Consider the following 24030-nt stretch of genomic DNA (forward strand, 5'->3'; position numbering starts at 1 on the left):
ATAGAATTCTACAGTACTAGATCTTGGAGGCACCTTGAGATATTATCTGATTTAGCCTCTTCATTGTACAGATGGAGGAAAATGAAATAGCATTGCCTAAAAACCAAATAGCTGGACTCAGATGTAGAACTGGAAGGGACCTTATGAACTATCAACAGGAAGAACTGAGTTCCTTCTTGTCTCAGATACTAAATTGTGCCCAGGGCAAATCATTTAATCTCTCTCAGCTATTTCTTTTCTTTTCTTTTTCTTCTTTCTCTTCCCTTCCCTTTCCTTTCCTTCCATCCTTCCTTCCTTCCTTCCTTCCTTTCTTCCTTCCTTCCTTCCTTCCTTCCTTCTTTCCTTTCTTTCTCTGAGGCAATTGGGGTTAAGTGACTTGCCCAGGGTCACACAGCTAGGAAATGTTAAGTATCTGGGACCAGATTTGAATTTGGGTCCTCCTGACTTTAGGGTTGGTGCTCTATCCACCCCATCACCTAGCTGCCCTCAGCCATTTCTTTACCTGTAAAATTGGAATAATAGCAACTACCACATAAAGTTCTTGTTAAATATATGTTCATATTGATGGAGGGAGTCCCAAAATGCTTTCTTACTCTCTCAGACTTTGGGAGGGAAAGCTTGAGAAACTCCCTCAGAGAAGCTCTCCTCTGAGAGACCCACCCTAGAGAATCAAGATAAAGTGATTTCCTTCTGTTATCTGGGTGGGAATAGTTGAGTCCAGGACCACTTCTACTTGGCCCGAGCTGGAGATGAGATTTCTATACAACTCTATTGAGTTGGAGATTAGTCCAGGGATACCCATTCAATTTGAAGATTCTCTATTCCGATTCTGCTCCCACCAACAGCTACCCATATAACAAGCTTCCTTCAGCTCAGTTCCTTGCAGAGGACCTAAAAGCAGGAATCATGACAAGGAACCTCTCCCCTTGGCAAAGCTGTGACCCTCTGCCTGTTGAAAAGACATTCCCTTTTCAGTGTTACTCCCTCTTTATCTCTCTCACCTGTTTTCCTAACAGGACCCTATTCACTTCTCTGTTGGGATCTCGCCACTAAGGAAGTCAGAATAATAAACTTCTTTTGCCAGTTTAACTTTTCGGGTTTATAAATTCATTTACGAAGGACCTGCACCAACTAGAAGAGGGTTCCCACAACTCCCTACTCTGTGCTGAACCTCATCAATATGATTTAGCAAATCTTAAAGGACTTTGGAAATGAAATAGTAGTTGTGGTGTTGTGGTAGTAGTAATAATCCAACCATTTTATTTTACAGTGGAGGAAATTAAGAACATCAAAAGACAAGTTCGTCATCACATGTGTAACAGTTGCTAGAGGTAGGACTTGATGCGTGCTCTGATTCCAAAGCCATTATTCTGTTTCCCTCAAAATGTAACTCTTTGAGAAGAGCCGCTTCTTTGTATCTCCAGTATGTAACAGCACATGGCATGTAATAACACTTAACAATAATAATAATGTTAAATTGCTACTATTTGTAGTTAGATTTTTTTAAAATGTCCTGAATTCAAATTTGCTCTTAGAAACTTTCTAGCTGTGTGATCCTGGAAAAGTCACTTAACTTCTTTCTGCCTCAACTGCACAATGGGAATAATCCCTCCCAGGTCTATTATGAACATCAAGTGAAATAATATTTTTAAAGTGTCGACCACAGTGCCTACCAAGTAGTAGGTGCTATATAAATGCATATTATATTCAACTCATTACTTCCCAGTATATCCCAGGACATCCCATCCAAAACCTATTTAGTCCCTTTCCTGGTTTCCTTGCAGGTTGCTCGTGTGGGTGGAAAGAACTGAGGGAATTAAGAGATGAGATTCATGGCTAGGAGAAAATTCCCTCCCCAAAAATGCAGCAGCTTGTGTTGGGCTGCCGGGCCTCAGTTGATCCCAAACTCAGCTTAGTGAAAAACAAAATACCAGGAAGACACAATTTAAGAAGATTTATTTGTTTTCTTTTTCTAAGTTCATGTTTCTTCATTGCCTTTTTATCGTTTGGAAAATTGCAGATGGTTATTATAAGAGTAATTGTTGGAATACACGAGAGCTGTTGGAATACATAGTGGTTGCTGGAGATCCAACCCAGAATGGATCTCCTCTTGTGAGAGGGTGATACAAGGAGACTGAGAGGCAGTTGCTGTTCTCTGACCTCTCTCCTCTTCCCTCTGCCTCCAGTTTATCTCATTCCCAGTCTGCAACACCCATGTCAGCAAAAGCTGACTTGCAACTCCTTCAGATGCTATGTTCCACAGCTGTGGAGGCTCTCGAAGAATTGACCTGTCCCTTAACAAGTAATGAGTTGAACGCTCTGAATTACTTAGGGACCAACATCGGGGAAATTTTTGACTTTGATTGTCTTAAGAGCCAGTGGTTTGGTGAAGCCAGAAGTTTGGTTCAGGAGATGGTACCTGAAGTCCTATGGAAACAGCCCTGGATTTGGAAGTGGAAGTCTTGGGTACAAATCCTGATTCTGCCACTTAGTGGATAATAAGTCACTTTGGAAAATTAAATATTTAAGCCTGTTTACTCATCTTTAAAATGAGGTTAGATTATGTCAGAAGTCCCCTCCAATTCTAAATCTAGGATCCTATGCAGAGCTCTAATTTGTAACCTATGGACAGCTTGATGCCACCATAGTACATACAGTGCCAGGCCAGGAGTCAGTAAGACTAATCTTCCTGAGTTCAAGTCCAATCTCAAACACTTCTTAGCTGTACGATCCTGGGCAAGTCACTTCACTCTGTTTGCCTCAGTTTCCTCATCTGTAAAGTGTGCTGGAGAAGGAAATAGCAAAGCATTCCAGTATCTTTGTCAATAAATCCCCAATGGGATCACAGTTGTGTATGACTGAAATGACTGAACAACAAAGACTTGTAACCAGAAATGAGCAATAAACTGGAATGTGAGAGGCAGCGTAGTTTAGAGCAACAATTTTTTTAGTCTCAAGACCCCTTTATATGCTTAAAAATTAATGAGCAAAAGTCCTATCTCAGAAACCTGAGGGCATCCTTGACTGATTGATGGAGTAGAATGGCCTGCACTTGGAGAAGGTAAGCCCATACAGGACTTTTTTTTTCTTGTTTCTGTGTTTCTAGAGCATAGCACAGAGTCCAGCATCTTGTTGTTCAGTCATTCTAATTCTTCATGATTCTACTTAGGATTTTTTTGATCAAGATACTGGAGTGATTTGCCATTTTCTCCTCCAGTTCATTTTGTTGTTGTTGTTATTGTTGTTTTTGCTGAGGTAATTGGGGTTAAATGACTTGCCCAGGATCACATAGCTAGGAAGTATTAAGAGTCTGAAGTCACATTTGAATTCAGGTCCTCTTGACTTCAGGACTAGTGCTCTATCCACTGTGCCACCTATCTGCCTGTGTTTTGTTGTTTTTTAATAGTTGTTTATTTTCAAAATATATACAAAGATAGTTTTCAACATTTACTTTTGCAAAATCATGTGCTCAAAATTTTTTCTCTTCTCCCTACTCCTTTCCCTTAGATAACAAGTAATCCAATACAGGTTAAACAGGTGCAATTCTTCTAAACATATTTCCACATCTATTATGCTACACAAGAAAAATCTAGTCAAAAGGGGAAAAAAAGAAAACAACAGCAAAAAAAAGTGAAAATACTATGTTGTGATCTACATTCAATCCTCATGGTCCGTTGTCTGGATCACGTCTATTGAACTTGGCCTGAATCACTTCATTGTTGAAAAGAGCCAAGTCTATCACATTTGATCATCACATAATCTTGTTGCTGTGTACAATGTTCTCTTGGTTCTACTCATTTCACTTAGCATCAGTTCATGTAAGTCTCTCCAGGTCTTTCTGAAATCATCCTGCTGATCATTTCTTATAGAATATGAATAATCCACTCCATTCATATATCATAACTTTTTCAGCCATTCCCCAATTAATGGGTATCCACTCAGTTTCCAGTTCCTTGCCACCACAAAAAGGGCTGAGAAACATTTTTACACATGTTCTCCAGTTCATTTTTGAGGAAACTGAGGCAAACAGGGTTAAGTGACATGACCAGGGTCAGACAGCTAGCATCCCAGGCCAGGTCTGAATGCAGAAGATGAGTCTTCCTGACTGGGTCTTACATTGTGCCCACTCTTCCACCTAGCTGTTCATATGTGGCACCTCACAGGTGCTTAATAAATGTAAATTGAATTGAATTGTACATTGGAATTTGGGGGTTCCAGATTGCAGTAGTGTTAATTCAGGCACAAATATGACAAACCCCAGGCATCAGAGAGTCATCTCATGCTGCCTAAGGAGGGAAAACTGGTCCAGGTTGCAAATTGAACAGGTCAAAGCTTCCGCACCTATTAGCAATGCCTGGGCCCATTAGTGGCCACTACACTTCTAGCCTAGGTGAAATAGACATGCATCTTTAGCAGGACAAAAGAAAATTGCTTTATTTATATGTTGCTTTCCCCTGGTGTTGTGGGATGGTTGTTTTGATATATATGTATACATATATATTAGCTTAAAACATCACTAAGACTTTTGGAATTCTCTGTGTATCCATATGATAAAAAGAAAAAAAAATTCAGAGCCTTGCTTACCATAGTCACTTAAAAACTGTTGGATGATTATGTTTTTTCTTAGCTTTACTCTTCTCAGAGACCAGTTCTACTGATGAGTTTTATCATTGCCAATTGATTCTAAAAAAGGCCCTTCTGAGCAGAATCCATTTCTTTTTTCCGATCCAGATTCCTTGTGTTCTTACGATACCAGAGTTATTACAACTACCCCCTACTGACCTACCTGGAGTACCCAATCCTCATTGCACAAGGTAATTATTACCTTTGGGGCTGGTTTTGGACAAGTGCTCAGATTTCATTGGTGAAATTCTTTGGGAAGAGAACTTCCTCTAAAAATTCGTAATGGCTCCTGCTCTGCAAATTTTAGTCTTAAAGAATTGCCAGGAGACTGGAATCCTAAATGTGTTTCACAGCTAATCTATTTTAAAGGTAAAATTTGAACCCAGGTCTCCTGACTCCATGTGGACAGTCTGCCTCTCTCATTATGGCTTTTATTTTAAATATTCGTTTGTCTCTTCTCTCACCTCTAACTAGATATTTTTCTCTTTCAGATATCGTACTCTTGCTATGTGTTTTTCATTATGATGGAAGCATGAAGCAGGCCATACCATATATTGCCATGTATCCTTTTAGTGTCTTCAGGAAGCCAAAATGCCAATAGTATTTGTTATTTGTTGATAGTATGTGAATTGTTATTTGGAGTTTGCTTGGTTCTTTTTGGTGGCAGGATGAAGATGGGAGTCAGTGTCTAGGATAATATGTATGCATGAACAGAGACAGAAATGTACATGTGCAAGCCTTAAATTCACTGATTCCATACAGTAAAAGAGGGTCTTTCTTCTTCCAGCATAATTGGCAGTATCTTAAGTCTTTCTTGCCAGATGTTTTCATGAGCTTCTTGTCTCCCCTTGATAGTCTATTTCTGCATAAAGCCTAGTGAAAGATCAGTCATTACTAACAACAGTAGTTTGCAACTTGATTAATTTAAAACAGGGATTCTTATTTTTTGTATGTCATGGAACCCCTTGGGTAGACTATTGAGATCTTTTGACTTTTTTTCAGAATGATATTTTAAAATACATAAAAATATATACTTAGGATTACAAAGGAAGCCAATTATTTTAAAGTACAGTTATCAAAGGGGCAGCTAAGTGGCAAAGTAGATAGAGCACAGGACTTGGAGTCAGAAAGCCAAGAAGACTTGAGTTCAAATCCAGTTTCAGATGCTTACCTAGGTGTGTGACCCTAGGCAAATTATTCAATATTGGTTGCTTCAACTTCCTCATCTGTAAATTGAGAGAAGGAAATAGCAAATTACTCCAGTGTCTGCCAAGAAAACCTCAAATAGGGTCACAAAGAGTTAGACAAGGCCAAAAAACTGATTGCACAAAACACTTATCACAAAGTTTGTGCACCTCAGATTAAGGTCTCTCCCTGGTTCAAACTGTTTCATTGGTGGCATAGGGAAAAAAAAAAAAAAGTATAAAAACTGTCAGTGGTTGTAGAACAGGAAAAGTCCAAAAAATGAGATGGTCTGAGTCAATTAAGTCAAGAATATTGGGCGATGCATTTTAAGAACATTTTAAGCTAGGACATGTTCAAGGGGAAGACAACTACAAGAGCAGAAGGCTTCAACCCTATGCCACATGGAAATTCATTGAAAGAACTGATGTTTTGTCTAGAAAAAAAGATTTAGTTGTCTAAGTATTTGAAAGATGAGCATGTATAAGAAAGATTAGACATTATTTTTGGCTCCAAGGGCAGGAAGTTGTAAAGAGATAAGTAGCCCTAATGTAATGAAAAACTTTGTAGCAATGACAGATGTCTCCAAAATGGCATGGATTGCCTCAGGAGGGAGTGGTTTTTATTATGTTTTTTTACCTTTGGGAAGGGCTTTCAGAGAAGGTTGAAGACCCAATAATTAGGTTTATTGTAGAAGGGACTATGATTCAGGTATTATGTATTAGAATACATGGCCCTTAAGTCCCTACTAACATTAGAATTTTGAGACTGCCAAAATATAGTCTTGTCTTGTAGTGAGAATGAGGCTTCACTGGCATCCTTTTTTTTTTTTTTTTTTTAATTTATTAACTGAGATTCCATATCTTGCCCAGGCTAAAAGTGCAGTTGTCACTCACAAGTTGTAAGACCATTTATTTAAGGGTATAGTTCATTACTAATGTGGCCTTCATCAGTAACACTCCTGAGTGCAGATCCAAGTAGTTTAAAACATAATTGGGAAATAATTAGAAATTACACATTAGAACATATATATGCTAATATATGGCCTTCATGGACCACATATACAGTTAGTGACCCTATTTCTATTTCAGTTTGACACTTCTGGTATAACTGACCCAACATCAGAGAATTCCAAAGAGAAATTTTTATGAACATGGGCAGGTTTTCCCTAAGAGTATATGGTTTACTGGGATATCACAAAATTCATAAATAAACTTTATGATTGTGATGAATGAACTGGATTCTCACTGCTACTAGAGTATCCTGAAAATTAATTAGGCTAGATTTGAGCAATTTGGTAGAGCTGTTACTGGATTTATAGCAAAAAAAATCATATCAAGTATATTTTTCTCTTCTTATCTGGTAGCATAGCTTCTGCAAAGGGTTTATTCTTTGTGAGCAGAAATTGTAGTCTGAAGGGCAGAAGGAAAGACAAATCTCCATGTATTGCCTTATATTTTCATTTTTTCTGAAACCTTTCTCATAGGCTTCCCTGTTACTAGACATTTCTCAAAAATTATGGAATTAGATGCTTAGATTTGAAAAGGAACTCAGCATTTAATATAAATCTAGTTAAAGCTCTCCTGAAAAACAGAACATAGGGTTCTCAAATATTCTTTGAACTTAATTGCTGAATTGTTTAAATACCTTCAGAAATGGGAAAGTCACTGCCTTATAATGTATATAAACCCATTGTACTTTTGAAGTGTGCTAATTGTTAGGAAGCTTTTCTTCATATTAAACTAAAATTTGCTTTCCTGTAATGTACCTGTTGCTCTTTGCTTGGACTTCTAAGCCAATTGCAACTCTTCAGATATTTAAAGATGAGTATCATGCCCCCATTCCTCTCCTTCCTCTCTGATTATCCTCCACAAATCTTCCTTTCTCAAGGCTAAACTTCTGTTCCTTCAGCCATGTTGTGTAAGTCATGATCTGATCACCCTGGTTATCACTTCTGGACGTGATTGGGTTTGTCTGACTTTTTGTAAATATGCTAGCCTTCTGGTGAAAGGATAAGGAGGGTCAGAATATAAGTGACCTCGTATGAAAATGGCCAGGAAGTCCCTGGTTCTAGGCAAGGCAAGGTTCATTGATCAGAGGCCATGTACCAGGGACAGTCTCAGTTCTGGTAGGCAGAGGTTGAGGATTAAAGCAAAGGCACCATGACTTGGAAATGGCTGGAAAATTATAAACTACAAAATTTTTGCATGGACAAAATTAACACACACACACACACACACACACACACACCCATATACACACATCTTTCCTATCCCTCTTGACTCTTTAATTAAATTCTGCTCCATAACTTGCCTTGCAATTAACCTCCTCCCATTCAAGGATCCCTCCTTTGTCTCCTTTCCTCAGTCTTTGCTTCCCCATCCACTCAAACCTCCCCCCTTATTTCTTTGTAGATTTTGAAGGGTGTCCCTCATGGCATATATGTAGTGTTGCATATTGAACCCATTCCTGATGTGAGTAGATTTTCAGAACTATGAGTCGTAGTCCTCCTTCTCCTCCTCCTCCTCCTCCTCTTCTAATGGTTGTGTTTATTCTTCCTCTGCAGCTCATTTTTATAATATGATTACTATTTTTACCTTAACTCTGTCAGTCTTCCTTTTAAGCGACCCTATTGTTGAGGCAAATCTTAAACATATAGTATGCATTTCCCATGTTAAAAAAAATAAAAACATAAACAATTTGTCCATATTTAAACAATTTGTCCATGTTAAGTTCCTTAAAATTGATCTTTGATATTGGCTCTTACATGTTGTTTTGTGTTAAGTTGGGTTTGGTTGATAGAAAGTCCTGAAAACTTGCAAGTTTGTTGTATGTCATTTTTTTTTCTCATTCAAAATTATAGATAATTTTGCTGGATATGATATTTTTGGCCACAGGCCTACTTCTTCTGATTGTTGGTAGATAGGATTCCAGGACCTGTGGTCTTTTATTGTAACTACTGCTGTCTTGTATGATTCTTTTTTTTTTTTTTTAACTTTTTTTTAACCTTTATCTCATTTTATTTTATTTTTTTTATTTTTAATACACATCACTTTATAAATCATATTGAAAAAGAAAAAATCAGAGCAAAAGGGAAAAACCATGGGAGAGAAAAAAAACAAAAAACATACAAGAAGTGAACATAACATGTGTTGATTTACATTCAATCTCCATAATTCTTTTTCTGGATGTAGATGGCATTTTCTGTCCAAAGTCTGTTGACATTGTTTTGGATCAAACTACTGAGAAGTACCAAATTTTTCATAGCCGATCATTGCACATTCTTGCTTTTATTGTATGTAATGTATTATTGGTTCTGTGTAAATCTTTCGAGGCCACGTCTATCAGAACTGATCATCGTATAATTTTGTTGTTGCCATATACAATGATCTCATTCTGCTCATTTCACTTAGCATCAGTTCGTGTAAGTCTCTGCAGGTCTCTCTGAAATCATTTCTTACAGAACAATAATATTCCATAACATTCATATACCACAATTTATTTAGCCATTCTCCAATTGATAGGCATCCATTCAGTTTCCAGTTTTTTGCCACTATAAAAAGGGCTTCCACAAACATTTTTTGCACTCCACATGGAATTTATAACCCAACTGGGGATCACAGGATTATAAATCTGGGGCTGAAAGGGACCATTAGTCCACCGTCATTCCCCATTTTCCAGTTGACAAACATAAGTCTCAGGAAGGTTCATTTACTTAGTCAAGTAAGAGTGTGCAGGTGATATTAATCAGAGGCAGGATTTGACCAGTGCAGATGCTCTTTCCACTGTCCCATACTACCTTCCTGATCCCCACATGGAGTTTATATTCCACAAGAGCATTAGAAACAGATAACCATAATGCACAATTTATTTGGAAGGCAAAACTTTTATATAAGAGGATCTGGGTTTTATTAAATACTTATATGTCAAACATTGTGCTTAAGCCCCAGAGATACAAAATTAAAGTGAAAATAGTTCCATTCAGGGAGCTTATATTTTTAAGGGAGAGTACATAAAGAGGTATGAACAGGACCTGATACAAAGCAGATACAAAGAAGTTTTCAAGGGAAAAGGATCCTCTGGGAATACAAATACAGATACTTAGTACAGTGCTTGAAAAATAGTTAAGTGCTTAATAAATGTGTTTTCACCCCATTTGTTTATTCACTCAAGGAGCTGACATTCTAATGGGAATAGAATACATACTGGGAAGTGGTAGTCTAGAAAAAGGGAGCTTTGCAAGACATTCAGAGATTGTGTACACAGCCATTGGGCAGTAGATTGTTACTCCCTTTTAAGCGGCAGTATGTATTGAATTATGGTTGATTGAGTAGTTATGACGCTATCATAAATCATTTGTTGTTGTATGACTTAACACTGACAGATTTCTGGGTGGATGGTACTTTCTGACTCTTCAAAAATGGATAATAGACTTGGCAATGGTAAGTTTTTCATCTCTCCTTGAAAATGTGTATCTCAAATCTTGTCATTATCAACATTTATTGAACATCTACTATGAAGTAATGGATATGAAAGTTCTAAGTAGGGATATTACTAAGCTGCTAGTTTTTACACAGTCTGTAACTTGAAAGTCTTGTATGCTAAGACGTGCCAGACTTTGTGTTTTGCTGGCATGATGGCCTTTATGAACCCATAGTCACTTCTATGTTACAATGGCATGGTGGCATTAATATGTTATTATCACATAATAACTTGCAATGATATTTATTATTGTGCTATAATTAATTTGCCACCATGGCAACAGTATGCTTGATATAAGCAACATGAAGATTAACTACATAAATTATGATGTAAAAATAATGTCAAGTGTAATCAAGATATTCAGTTAAGCAAGAGGGGTATTTTATGTGTATGTGTGTGTGTATATATATATATATATATATATATAATTACACACACACAACACTATACCTTGTATTGTTTTCATGCCCTTTTTTTTTAAAGCCCACTTGTTAGACGTATATCTAGCTATGTCTTGATGAATACTTACAAGTACCACATTTTAAACAATGTTTATCATATAAACTTATTCCCAATGATAAAAGACCTAGGTTTCTTTCATTCTAGGTTCAACCTTGTGAACAGCAAATCCAGTACTTTGGGCCTCATTGGCTTCCATACAGTGAAGTTGTTTATATAGTGAAGGGAATTGTGATGGAGGATGAAGAGCACTGGCTTTAGCGCTAGGGTAGGGTACAGTTAATATTGAGGCTATTTCTTTGTCATTTCTAACATTAAAAGGCTTTTTCCCATTAATTTTCCATGTTAAAAAAAAAAGTGAATAGTGAATAGAATGACTTATCCAGAGTTACACAGGAAACAGAGCCGACCTTTGAACTTAGCTCACCTGATTCCAGAATACCTGGGAGTTGACCCTGGCCACCTCTCGATTTCTGTAGTTCAGTAACTAAATTTTAAAAGGTATCCCTTTAATTAATCATTCCCAAGAATATATTAAGTGCCTACTATAGGGGCCTTTACTGGGCACTGGAGAGAAAAACACAAAGAAATCCATCTGAAGGAATTTTTATTTCCCAATATTTGGTAGATAAAAACAAATGGAGATTTTGATCTCACACAGTTTGAAAAGAAACTTAAGCTTTCATAAAACTATATCTTGACTTTGATTCTTTCCCTTTTTCTCTGAAACAGAATTTGTGCACCTTTATTAGTGCTGCCAGCAAGTTTGCCCAGCTCCAGTACCTGTGGGAGACAAGGGATTCTGGTGCAGTGAGTGCCCTAACCTGGAGCATGTCTGCCTATACTTGTGCAAGTAAGGAAAGGTGGGGGCGGGAAGAGTGATGTACTCCTGAGTTTGCTAAAGTCTTAGGAGTAATAAAATGCACTGTTACATACTAACATATATCGACTATAATAATATGTATAATACAAATTGCTATATCACTATAAGATCTGCTAGATCCTCACAACAATGTTGGGAAATTGTTGTATTATTACCTGTTTTGTAAATCAGAAACACTGAGAAGGGGTGACTTGTCCAGGGATATATAGATAATAAGTGGGATTTGAGTCTTTCTGACTCAAAAGTCCAGCATTATTCCAGCCTCCCTCTCCTTCATGTACTTAGACTAGAATAAAAACCAGATATAAGGGAGCTTTGTGCTGAGGACATGATGGTTATTCTCCCTAGGTAGGAAAAAAATATACACTGATTTTCCTCAAAATTTGTTCCTACATATATTAATACAGATATTGACACATAAGGTTGATAGGATGTAATGTGTCCTTTTTGCCTAAAAGAATATTCACTAAAATAAAACCTTGGTGTTTTACAACATGCAGTAGACATTCTACTAGACAGTATTTCAGTACCAGCAATACTTTCTCCTAGAATAATATGAACTAGAATGCTAAAACAACTATGTTTGTTGTTGTTCATTCATTTCAATTATGTCCACTTAATTGTGATCACATTTGGGGTTTTCTTGATAGAAATACAAAAGTGATTTCCAGTTCCTTCTTTAAGTTATTTTACAGATGGGGAAACTGAGGCAAACGGGATTAACTAATTTGCCCAGGATCACATTATTAGTGTCTTGAGACTGAATTTTAAAATCTTCCTGACTTCAAGCCCTGTACTCTATCTAGCTATCCCATTAACTGTCAACATGAAAAAAATATTTAAGGTAATTTTTTTCTTAAAAAGAAAAAACTTCAGATTTTTACTTCTGAAAATAGGCCTCTAACTTTAGTTCCAAAACTTCCTCAGCTCAACTTCTTTCTGTAGAAGTACTGAATTTTTCCCTTTTTTATCTGGTTTTTCTTGTGCAGCAAGATGATTGTATAAATATATATATATATACATATATTGGATTTAACATATTTTTAACATGTTTAACATGTATTGAATTACTTGTCATCTAAGGGAGGAAATGGAAGAAAGGAGGGAAATTTGGAACACAAGACTTTGCAAAGGTCAATGTTGAAAAGTTATCCATGCTTATGTTTTGAAAATAAAAAGCTTTAACAATAATAATAATAAAGATAAAGAGATCCAACCAGCTAGGAGGTCAAGAAGACTTAGCTAATGATACAGCTAGTGTCATATGTCAAATATGAGGCCATATTTGAACATAGGTCTCCCTGACTTTAAGCCAAACACTGTTTCTACATAGTTCTCCACAGAGGTTGTTACCTTAGGCCAGCACTTATGAATCTCTTCTATATAGAACAGGTTCAGAGGCGTTCCATGACCAAATTAATTTGGGAAATACAAGATTGTGCTCTTTTCTCACAACATGATGAAATGGCTTAAAAACCATTCTTCCCTTCAAACATCTGACCTAATATTAGCTGTTCTCTGTTGCTTCTCTGAATGATGTCATGAAAATTTCTTAATGAAATTCAGTTTGTCTTTGAATAATTTAGAGCACTTAAGAGCAGGGGTGGAGAACATTTGCTAAGGCAAATGTAAAACTTTTGGAAGGTAAAACTTTCCACTGTTTGAGTTCTAATAAGTTGATACTTTTGCATGGGCATCAAATGATGTTATAGCCAAATGGTCCTTAGCAGAAAAAAAAAATTCCCTACCTCTGCATTAGATAGATTTATGAGATAGTTGTAAATAGAACTTGGGGTTAATTCAAGGTTGTGATCCTATATTATTGCTTCATCATCAATGATAATTTCTTGTACTACTTGTTCATTACAGGAATGTTGAACTCAGTGAAAATATTGAGTGAAAACATTTTTACAAAATGACATATGCTATATATTTGTCATATGCCCAGAAATTACTGCTAGAACATTTCTCTTTAAGGAAATTTGTGATTTAAGTCATTTACAATTTTTTTGAAGACTGTCAGCAGCACAGTGCTAGGTATGTCATGATGAGAGCTTACATTTCTCTTGGGCCTAAAGAGTTTATAAAGCAGTTTTCTAACTTTATTCTTGTGCAAACAACATTCCCATTATATAGAACAGGAAGCTGAAATTTTAGACTTCTTGGCCAAGCTGTCTAAGGGGCTGTTAAGGAGTAGAATTAGGGCTCAAACCCAGATCCATCCAATGCCAAGTTAAGTGTTCTTTGTCATTTTAGACTTCTTCTCATTGGTGGGTGACTACTAATTGTTGAACAAGTGATGTTGCATTAAAGATGAAATTGAGAGACTAAAGTTAGGATTTGTATATGAGCTAGCCATGGAGAAAGCATTAGCTTTCTCTGGTTCCAATCTATGGATTAAATTATGGGAGACTTCATAAAGCATTGTACAAATGATGAGACATAGCTACTTTATTATTACCTTTCTGGTGATGGATTAAGGTTTTCTTTAATGATTGTCAGGATTGAGAAACAGAAATTTTCCAGTATCATTATTGCAAAGTAAATATAATTTGTTAGTTACTCTATTCAGTTCATTGGCACTATATGCAGGTTTCATATTCTCTTGAAAATGTAAAAACATTGCGGGGGGAAGAGAATTACCCCACCTGGAAAGTTGGGTTTTGAATTCTTCATTCAACATTTTGTCAGTTGCCTTCCTTGTGCAATGAAATTTGAAGATACTGGGTCGAGTAAAAGGCTTCATGTATGTCTTTGAGGAGATGTAATTTAAAGAGTCTGATTTCATTAGTGTGGAAGGACTCCTTATCAACTCAGTAGTTTTGTAAGCTACTGTAGTATCCTGTGATTATCTTCTGGTGGCTTTTGGATGTTAGAAATGGTCCATCAATGGGCCAAACTTCATTTTTGCAACAGAGAATTAAATATAGAGTATAAGAGTGTATATAATTGCAAAAGTTACTAGCTGTTCAAAGATTAAGTGGAAGAACTCATTTTATATATTCGTGCATTCCAAGTACTTAAGGAAAGGTGCTTTCCAATTTGGTTTAGAACATCTTGCAGTAAAGAACTTGCATGGGAATGTGTGTGAGACTGGGAATCAGGAAACCCTATACTTAAAATCTCATTCTCTGACACTTTTTAGCTTTGTGATTGGCAAATCACTTAGTGCATTTGAACTGTAATATCTTCATCTGTAAAATGAATTAATAGAACTCTTCAGGCTATTGTGAGCTTTGGAAGCTCACAACTGAGGTATGTTAAATAACAGCCATTGTTTAAATTTCAATTTAAGTTTTAGTTTCTGAAAATTTGGCAGGGGTGAGGGCAGGAACAGTTCAGGTTACATGATTTCTAAAGTCCTTACCAGATTTAACATTCTATGACTGATATACAGATTGATAGTTGTTCTTTATATGTAACATAATTTGCACATTATAACTATAATAAAAAATTATAAAAGTAACTTTGATTATTTTAACTTTTAGCAAGGGTAATAACAACTTTAATGACCACACGTGATCTTATGGGTAAGCATACTTTCCTTGTCTCTTTCTAATTCACACTCAACCTTTTATTTCATAAGACACATTTTCTTTCATATAATCCAGAGTGGGTTTTCATGACTAAACAGGGACAGCTTTTCATAGGTCTTAAGCAGCTGCTGTGAACTTTGGGCAGTTCATGTATTAAAAGGTGTGTGCACCCAGCCCCTTGTAATATACTCTAAATCCTCTGAATCTCACCTGTAATTCTCCTCCTCCCCAGGATATACTTTGCAGAAAGAAGTGAATGAGAGGGTGGTAGACTATCCAGTCTTTTCTCACACTGGGTTTGTAAAATGTGTGTTCTATTGCATATAGGAAAGAATTTGTTTTCTCATATATAAGAGGTCACTTCATCTTACATCTAAGATGAAGACCACTCCTTCCAATATTATCTCGAAAGCCTTTACCTGAGAAGTAGCTTTTAAAGCTACTTCAGTAGGTTCTAAAGAATAAAAAATCAAAGTGACTACATCTTCAAGCTTCCACACTTCCAAAAACCTAAAGTTAAAAAGATTTTTGTTTTCAAGATTGTGTTATGTTTTGAAAATTATGTCCAAGTCATTATCTAGAAGCTCTTAGTAACGATTTCAATTGTAATGGCTGATTTTGGGATTACTCAACCATCACAGCAGACTTCATTTCCCCAGGGTATGTGCCAGTTTGGTATAATGAATGATTTTGTCTTCCATCTTAAAAAAGAATAATATTTAACATTTTGGTGTTTTAGTTGTTTACATTTAATATTATTTTTGTATTTCAGTTCTTATCCGTTTCCTGATCATGCTAGCTCTAAATATATGGGTAACAACTACAATACTTCGATATAGAAGAATAACTACAAAGCATGAGTAACAGAGCATCTCCAGAATGAAACACAACTCAAACTGGAGCAACTTATCTTCTCCAGCATGATTGAAGACATTTGGGTTTTAAAATCAGGATGATTTTAAGTGTGGCAACCTTACTATCTAAACATTTTTTTCTACTTTCAGTTTGAAGCTAGAAGTAAATTTTCCCCTGAGGAAAAATTTTGAACAGAGTGAGCTGGAATTATATCCCAGAGATTTAATTTCAGTAACCAGAAGGGAGCTTATTAGTCATCTAATCCAAATCTTGAGGTATTGGGTGTGTGTGGATGTAAAGGGAAAGTCACTTGACTTAAGATAGTGACTTGATACCTTGGCCAGTGTTTTTTCCATTGTACCACTTTAGCCTCAAATTGTCATTAAAAATCTCACTGTCTTGGTCATTTCCTAATGGATGATGAGATACTACACATGCAACAATGCCATTTTGATGCTTAGTTTCACATAAGGCCTCTATTATTTGAAAAAACACACAATTATCTTCACTGGATTTTGAAACTAAGGTAGCTGAACAAGACCAGTTTTTGTTTTTTGAAAAGAAAATATATGGGCTCATAAAATTTAAGTGGAAGGGACCTTTTTCTTTATCATTGCCCTTTTCTAGATCATAAAATTAAAAAATAAAAAATTTGTTGATCTCATAGTTCAAGTGAAGATAAATTCAGAGGAGGACAAATGACTGGCCCAGGATAGAATCAGTATTAGAATACTAACCATACTAAATCACAAGGGGTTAATGACTAATTCAATGATGTGAACATAAGCTTTCTACTATCTACTGCTGTCATTTGAGCACAATTCTCATACATTATACCTTTCCCTTTTTTTGACTTTATAATTAGATGGGAATGAAGCAATAACTTAAAGAAAAAAATACCTGCTTGTTTGCATGCAAATTTGATTTTTAAAAAGCATGTAAAAAATAAACATTGATACTTTTTATATTGGCTTGTATAAAACTGAATTTCTGGGAACTGGTCATGATTTTTCAAAAATTTGCAAGGATACCATTAGTGGACATTCTTTTAGGGGATTTTGTTGACAAAATTTTTATCATTTAGTGGATTATTTCCCCATAGGTAGCTTGTAACAATTAAGCAAATTGTCTACTTTCCAGCTTAGCTGGGCATGTCAGAGCTTGCATGTTGTTGGCAAATCTTTGGGAACCCAAGTCATGGTGAAGCACTTCAGAAAGACGAGTTGTATGATTGATAGCTTTTAAACTGCTTAAATAGTTGTTAACCCTTTCATGGTGGGGCCAAAAAGAAGAGAAAATACTTTATATCTCAATAAAACATTCTTTCCTTAATTAAATCACAATGTTATTATTATTTGTATTAAAAATCACCTCTCCCATGCAGGCAAATTGTATAATTTTGTAATGACAAAATAGTAATTTTGTGAATTCTTTCTAGATGGATTCCCATACTTTAATCAGCAGAAAAAATAAAGGGTAATCTAGAGTGATAAAATGGTGGGCTGGGGTTAGGTTAAGAAGTAACTTTGACAATTATCAAAATTCAAATAATACAGACTAGAGTATCTGGACTTTCACACTTACCAGAAATGGACAGGACAAGAGAAAAAAACACTGAAAAATATGTAATTATAGATCTAGAGCTTCAAAAGATCTTAGTAGTTCCTTCACTTTATATCTGAGGAAACAAAGTTGTAAGCTCACAGTGTTAAGAGACAGATCTTAGGTGCTTTTAGTTCCAAAGACAGACAGTGCTTTCTAGCACATTAAGCTACATCAAAAAGTCTTTGTGAATTTTTAAGCTGTTAAGATTTGAAAAGCAAGGGAATATTTTCATCAAAATCACCTTGTGAATTCTAAGTGAGGAACTCAAGGTTCAGAGGTAAAATGACTTGCTTGTGGTCACAAAACTGGAAAGAAGTACAGTTAAGAGTACAGACCTAAATTTAGTTTACTATAGAATTGATACCTGTGGTATTTGTCATTATAAAAATTTTGTAATTTAAAGGGGAAAAAAATGTTTTAACCAAATTAAGGACCCCTCTTATTTGTTTCATTTCCATAAATTTCATGTTTAGAAATATTTCTAGTATCATCAAAAAGCTTGGTCATGAATAGAGGCTTTTGACTAAAATTTTGATTTATAGTTTTTCATGACTCTCAGGCACAGACCCAAGTTTGATTACCTAAGTCAGAAGTAAGTCCGCCACACCCATCTTTCACTGAAGGAAAATTCCTGTGGTAAATTTTAAGAAGCTGAAGCATTCCAGGATTGTATTTGACAGGAAAAGTATGAAAATACATACTTCTCAATTCCTTTTATTTAATTTTCTTTTCAAAAGCAGGCATGGGATACAATCACAATGCTACAAAGATGTGACAAGTTTCCAAAAGTTAAATCAAGGGCTTATGATTCCTTTTTTTTTTTTTTTTTTTAATATTTAAAAGGAAAAAAAAAGGTACCTGATCAAATATTTGTCTAATTATTATATAATATGTATATTTCATAATTCATTCAAAACCATTTCCAATAAAATTTATGGATGAGGGGCAGAAGGACGACAGGACTAAACCTGGCATAACATCTCAGTGCTTCTTAAAAGTGCTTAATAAAACATTCTATTGTATCTTCACAACACAACTGGGGATTTAGGGAGGCCCAAAAATTTCTTTAAAAATTCAAGACAAGAATAAGGAGCAATTTATAAATTCAAATATGCCTGGGCTCTGCTTTTATCATTGGGCTAGTGCACCTTGGATATAAGAAATCTTTGTAGAATCTAATCTTTAAGCAAAGTATTATTAATAAATCAAGGCATTATAATTATCTCCTTTTTCTTACAAAGGATAGCATAAGACTTATTAACAGCAGCAATATTTACTAAAATGTAATTTGGCTATCCACTTTATGTAATGTTAAGGATTTTTAAGTTAAGTATAGGGTCACTGAAGTCACTGAAGATTACAATGGCTCAGCTTTACAGGCTATCCCTTTATTTTATTTTTATTGGTATGCCTATATATTCAGTTGACTCCAAAGCCCTTTTGCTTTCTTATGGATAAAAGAAATGTTTATTTGAGGTGTATTTTAAATTTGCACTAAAATCACTGATATGACAGATAAACATAATAGCATAATCCTTTTCCCACCTGACATTTCCTGGCTTCAGGGGAAATATTTATGTTTATAATAGAGGTCTTGTCTAAGGAGATACAACAGGCTTTACAGTTAAACTATTTTTGAACTTAAATAATCCATAGAATGCTTAATTTGGGGATTTGCCAGGATAGTAGGAAAATGGAGATTGGCACAATTAGGTGTCCATGTCAAAGGAATGTCATAAGCTGAAAATATTGCATTTGAATAGGGATATGCACGCACAGAGCATGATTTAGGGTTACAAAGAGGAAAATGTCAAATTCTGATCCGAAGCTGGAATAATAATTAGGAAAAGAATTATCATTATTTGAAATGGGGAACCAACCTTATAAACCTTGACTATGTCAATAAGATGAAATGTAGAAAATCTCCATGGGAGAGAATTTTTTTCTTAGCAAATTATCTAATTTTCTGAAACTTCACATTCCCCCACTCCCCCCACCCCCATATAGAAGAGATGTCATGATTCTTCATACTCTTGATTATTTACATCTTCTGAGATTTACTTTTTAACACATACACTTTTGCCTTCTATATTAAAATATTTCAATTACCGTCTATAAACTTAAAACTATTTCACCTTAAAACAGTTTATTTAAAAATATATATATATATATTTATATATTCTCTCCAATTCAGAATAATAGGATAGAACTTCCCACAATGTAACAAAATCTTTATATAAAATATTTATGCATTCAGTCTCATTTAAACAAGTCTAATGAATGGAAATATTTACTCTATATAAATTTTATATATTTTTTTCACGCTTTAAAAAAACATGCTGTGCTTTAAAACTAGATTGCAACAAACCATATTTGCAATTGAAGTGGCATGCACATTCTAGTTTTAAGGGTCCACAGCCAACATGAAAGAGTGCAGATTCAATAAATCAATTTTGTTAAAGGTGAGAGGAAGGGGGCAGGAAGAGAGAGAATTTAGTTTTCATACATCAATGGCCAAAGACTTCAGCTTCCCATGATAGTGTTTTATACTTGTGGTCCTAATTTTTTAAACATTTCTGTTGTCTCAAAGGAACAATGAAATGTTTACTTCCTTCATTGAAATGTTAGATGGTGTATTTTAATTATCACACATTCTCTCTATATATAGAGAGAGACCGATCAGTTAGAAGCTACATAATTTCTTTACTATTAAATATCTTTAACATTGTAGCATACTATAGTTGTATAAACATGCAATTTTCTGGGACAGTGATGTATAACACATGTATAAGCCCAGAAAAACTATTTTTATACAAGATTGAATTTAAAAAATGAAATCCAATTTAGTTCTTCTAGGCCCCTTCTTCCCGAGTATCAGTTCTCATTAGCACACAACTCAAATAATATACAGCCATGTCCTTGAGAACAGTACTAAAAAATTTAAGATCTATCTACAGTATGTTTTAGTTTTTTTCAAAGTTTATGATAACTCTGGAACACTTGTGTGTGAAAATGTAAAAGATATTCAGAGATGACCTGCCCACCCCCACCCACCCCCATCTTCCCACAAAAACAAAACAAAAAAACAGCCAGGATACAAAACAAGGCAAAACAAAGCTTCATAGCACTTAATGAGGGTAATACAAAGTCACTGAATAATACTGAGGTTTGTAAAAAGGGTTGGATGAAAAATTACCAGTACACATTGAAGTTATGTTAGTTCTTATACTATAAGTTATTATTTCTGGTAACCAATGCCTTCCTGCCAAAAAAACAAAACCCATTCACTATACATTCAAAATAGGCTGACATTGCTATAACTATCATGTGTAAAAATAGTGCTCTATTTTTTTTTTTCCACAAAGCAAATTTGTATTCTAAGAACTGGTAAACATTTTTTTCCTTTATCATTTTAAATAGAGAGTGGGCCAAGACTCAGGAGTAGGGAAAGGGAGGTGGAAGTAAAGGACTTAAATTAAGGCATTCAAATGGCAAAGTAGGGTTGTCCATCATGAAGCAATATTAAACTCATATGATTAACTTCAAAGTTTTCATTACACCAACTGCTCAAACACACTGACATGCAGCTTTTTTGGATATATATGAATGGATAATATCAACTTCAACCTTATGGCTTTATACAAGTGCATAGTTGCAACTGCAATAAGTAATGGTATCTGATCAATGTGTATAAAAAATAAAGTGGAAAGTCTTAAAAATCCTCTTGCAGTATTACAGTACTATACACACACACACACACACACACACACACACACACACACATACACACACACACACACAGTATAATGGTCACTTCTTAAGGATGCAGTCTATATCACTATCGTAGAAATCTTTCCCAATCCACAATTCTTCTGGTAACCTTAATATGCTGGTGAAATCTCTCCATTGAAGCTGAAAGATAAATTGCTTTTATTTCAACTCTTCTCAATCCTCTTGCAAAATGTAGTGTCATCCAGTAAAGTTTTGTAGATCAAGACTTTGGAGTGGGGTGGTATTCCTACAGTGTCTTTATTGCAAATAACTCTTGGTTCAATCAGACACCTTCAAAGATTTGAGAAAAACTTTCCAAGATTATTATTTATATTGCAGCACTCCCCTCCACTCTACCCCTGTTCCAGGAAAACCACTAATTTATACATATGCATACATGTATGTGTGTGTGTGTGTGTGTGTATATATATATATATGTGTGTGTGTGTGTTTGTGTGTGTGAATGGACACACAGACACACATATATATATCTTAATCTCTCAGGAAAATATAGCTTCTTTCTTTCATTTAATAAATTTGGGGATATCACATTTCAGTCTTGTCCATAACAGGCAGAAAATGATCACCATGGATAGTGACTGCATTCACAGAAGGCAGTTAGCTGGAGAGAAAAAAAAAAAGATTGTCATTGTCAGGAGCTGTTTTGTCAAAATATAATTCTTTCCAAGGCTACCTAATTTAAAAGATATTCTGACATATCACTATATATTATATCTACATAGCTTCTTTTAAAAATATATATCTTATCATCAATGGGAATAGTTATTAAGCCTTAGTGAAACTAATTTTCATAAATTTCACTTAATGATAATATTATAAGTTATATAGTAGAGCATTTGTCATGACTGATGTGGTAGCAACAATTCGAGGATTTGCAAAATTAAATCTATTCTGCCCAAGATATATTACTAACAAATATATTCTTCAAAATAAACAGGAAAATATTCCAATTTTACCCAGGATGATTCTGAAATTACATGGCTATAGTGAAATAAGCACAATTCTTTCAAACTAGATTGCAGCTGAAAAGATAAAATAAGATTATTTTCTCTTAGACAAACATAGCACTGATTATTTGAATTACTTTGCATTTATATGACAGCTATTAGGACAATCAGCATTACTGCTTGAATTATTCTCCAAGTTTAGAATTAGAAAACAAGCTAGCAAACACTTCACACCACTACAAATAAGCCAAGTCAGAAAAGGATATTTCACAGCATTATCAAGAAATTGAAAGCTCTTGCAGTTTCGACTTTGCAAGTCTAAAGAAAAGGAAACAGGGAGAATACACCATTTTCACAGATGAACTTACTTTCCCCTTCAAAATGACTTAGTTGGAATAGGCAGGCGTTCCTGAATTACCTTCTTCTGTTATCATTTTTTTGAGATTCTACTTCAAGGTGCCATTCCAAGCATACAAAAATTTATCAAAATGTATCTGTACATATTATTTGATTTTCAAAAGTTTAATTGGACTTTCTGAAATTTAACTTTTAACAACTAACTTTTAAACAATATTTTAAAATGGTGGGGAAAAAAAGCCTAGGCAACATGAAAGCCCAAATCCAAACCACATGCTCTAGGTAGAAAGGAAATCATCCATTTCTCATTTGAATTACCCCATTCATTTCTTCAGAAATCAAAAACATCGTCATCATCATCACCATCATCATCAATATCATCAAATGACCAATCCCAGTCCTTAAATGCCAAATCAAGGAATCTGCAATAGGAGGTTTACATATTTACACTTGGCTATACTCCAAATTGTAATGACCCCATTGTGAAATCATCATATATAATACTGTCTTGTAAGCATTTTCTTCAACATTTCACTTCCACTCACAATTTAAAATATGGATATAAGTGGAAATAGGTGGTTACTAAAAAACAACAACAAACAAAAAAAACACCTTGCAACTTTCCAAGAGGCAATTAGTACTTATGTCCAATTCTGGGCCCAATTCATTATTCATCCACAGTATCTGTCCAAGATACAGATATTCTGATGGACAAGCTCTATGGCTTGTTCAATTCCAACTATATACTGTATGCTATTCTGTCTCCTTCAACAAACTACTCATTCTCCATTCTATTACTTATTTTCAGCCTCTCCCTACTGCCTAGAAACATGCCCATGTCTCCCTCATTTTCAAAAAGCCTTCAAACGATTCTTCAATTCTAATCTCCCTGTAAAGCCAATTACACTCTCCTTACACTCTTCTTAGTCTTATAATCTGGCTTCCAACTTTAACACTCTACCAAAGTTACTAATGACTTCTTAACTTTTAAATGCAATCATCTTTTCTCAATCTTCATTCTGCAGCCTGTGAGACACTTTTGATTTCTCTTTTTTCTAGATTTTCAGCCTTAATTTTCTCCTTTTCCTTCTATCAGATAGCTAGTTCCTTTTCAATCTCCTCTGATGGATCCTCATTCAGATCATTTTAATCTCCCTCTATTGCTTCATTTGGTAACCTTATTTAATTATCAAATTTATGTTGACAATTCTTCAATCAACCTATCGTGGGGTAACCTTTCTGCTGACCACTAATCTTCAGCCTGCAGTTCAAACAATTTGAACTGGATCTCCAGTAGCTATTTCAAACT

The 24030-nt window shown here is 35.1% G+C and overlaps 2 protein-coding genes across 8 annotated transcripts in view; one reads left to right on the forward strand and one right to left on the reverse strand.

Moving 5' to 3' along the window:
* Positions 1-17357, forward strand: part of SLC66A3 (solute carrier family 66 member 3) — a 34415-nt gene extending 17058 nt beyond the window's left edge. The window contains exons 2-7 of the mRNA XM_051975428.1: positions 4732-4814; positions 5115-5184; positions 10190-10247; positions 11479-11599; positions 15118-15159; positions 15938-17357. Of these exons, the coding sequence (XP_051831388.1) occupies positions 4732-4814; positions 5115-5184; positions 10190-10247; positions 11479-11599; positions 15118-15159; positions 15938-16029 (466 nt within the window). The 3' untranslated portion in view covers positions 16030-17357. The remainder of the gene's footprint in view (positions 1-4731; positions 4815-5114; positions 5185-10189; positions 10248-11478; positions 11600-15117; positions 15160-15937) is intronic.
* A 4381-nt stretch (positions 17358-21738) lies between these two features.
* Positions 21739-24030, reverse strand: part of ROCK2 (Rho associated coiled-coil containing protein kinase 2) — a 134601-nt gene continuing 132309 nt past the window's right edge. For 4 of the 7 annotated variants that reach the window (XM_051975422.1, XM_051975426.1, XM_051975421.1 and 1 more), the window contains 2 exons: positions 23040-23143; positions 21739-22018 (listed from right to left, as the gene is read on the reverse strand). In XM_051975422.1, coding sequence (XP_051831382.1) covers positions 23053-23143 — 91 coding nt within the window. In that variant the 3' untranslated portion in view covers positions 21739-22018; positions 23040-23052. Of the gene's footprint in view, positions 22019-23039; positions 23144-24030 lie in introns of those variants that run through there. The other 3 variants (XM_051975423.1, XM_051975425.1, XM_051975424.1) reach the window with 2 other exon arrangements.

Source organism: Antechinus flavipes, chromosome 2 (genome assembly GCF_016432865.1).
Source record: "Antechinus flavipes isolate AdamAnt ecotype Samford, QLD, Australia chromosome 2, AdamAnt_v2, whole genome shotgun sequence".
NCBI lineage: Eukaryota > Metazoa > Chordata > Mammalia > Dasyuromorphia > Dasyuridae > Antechinus > Antechinus flavipes.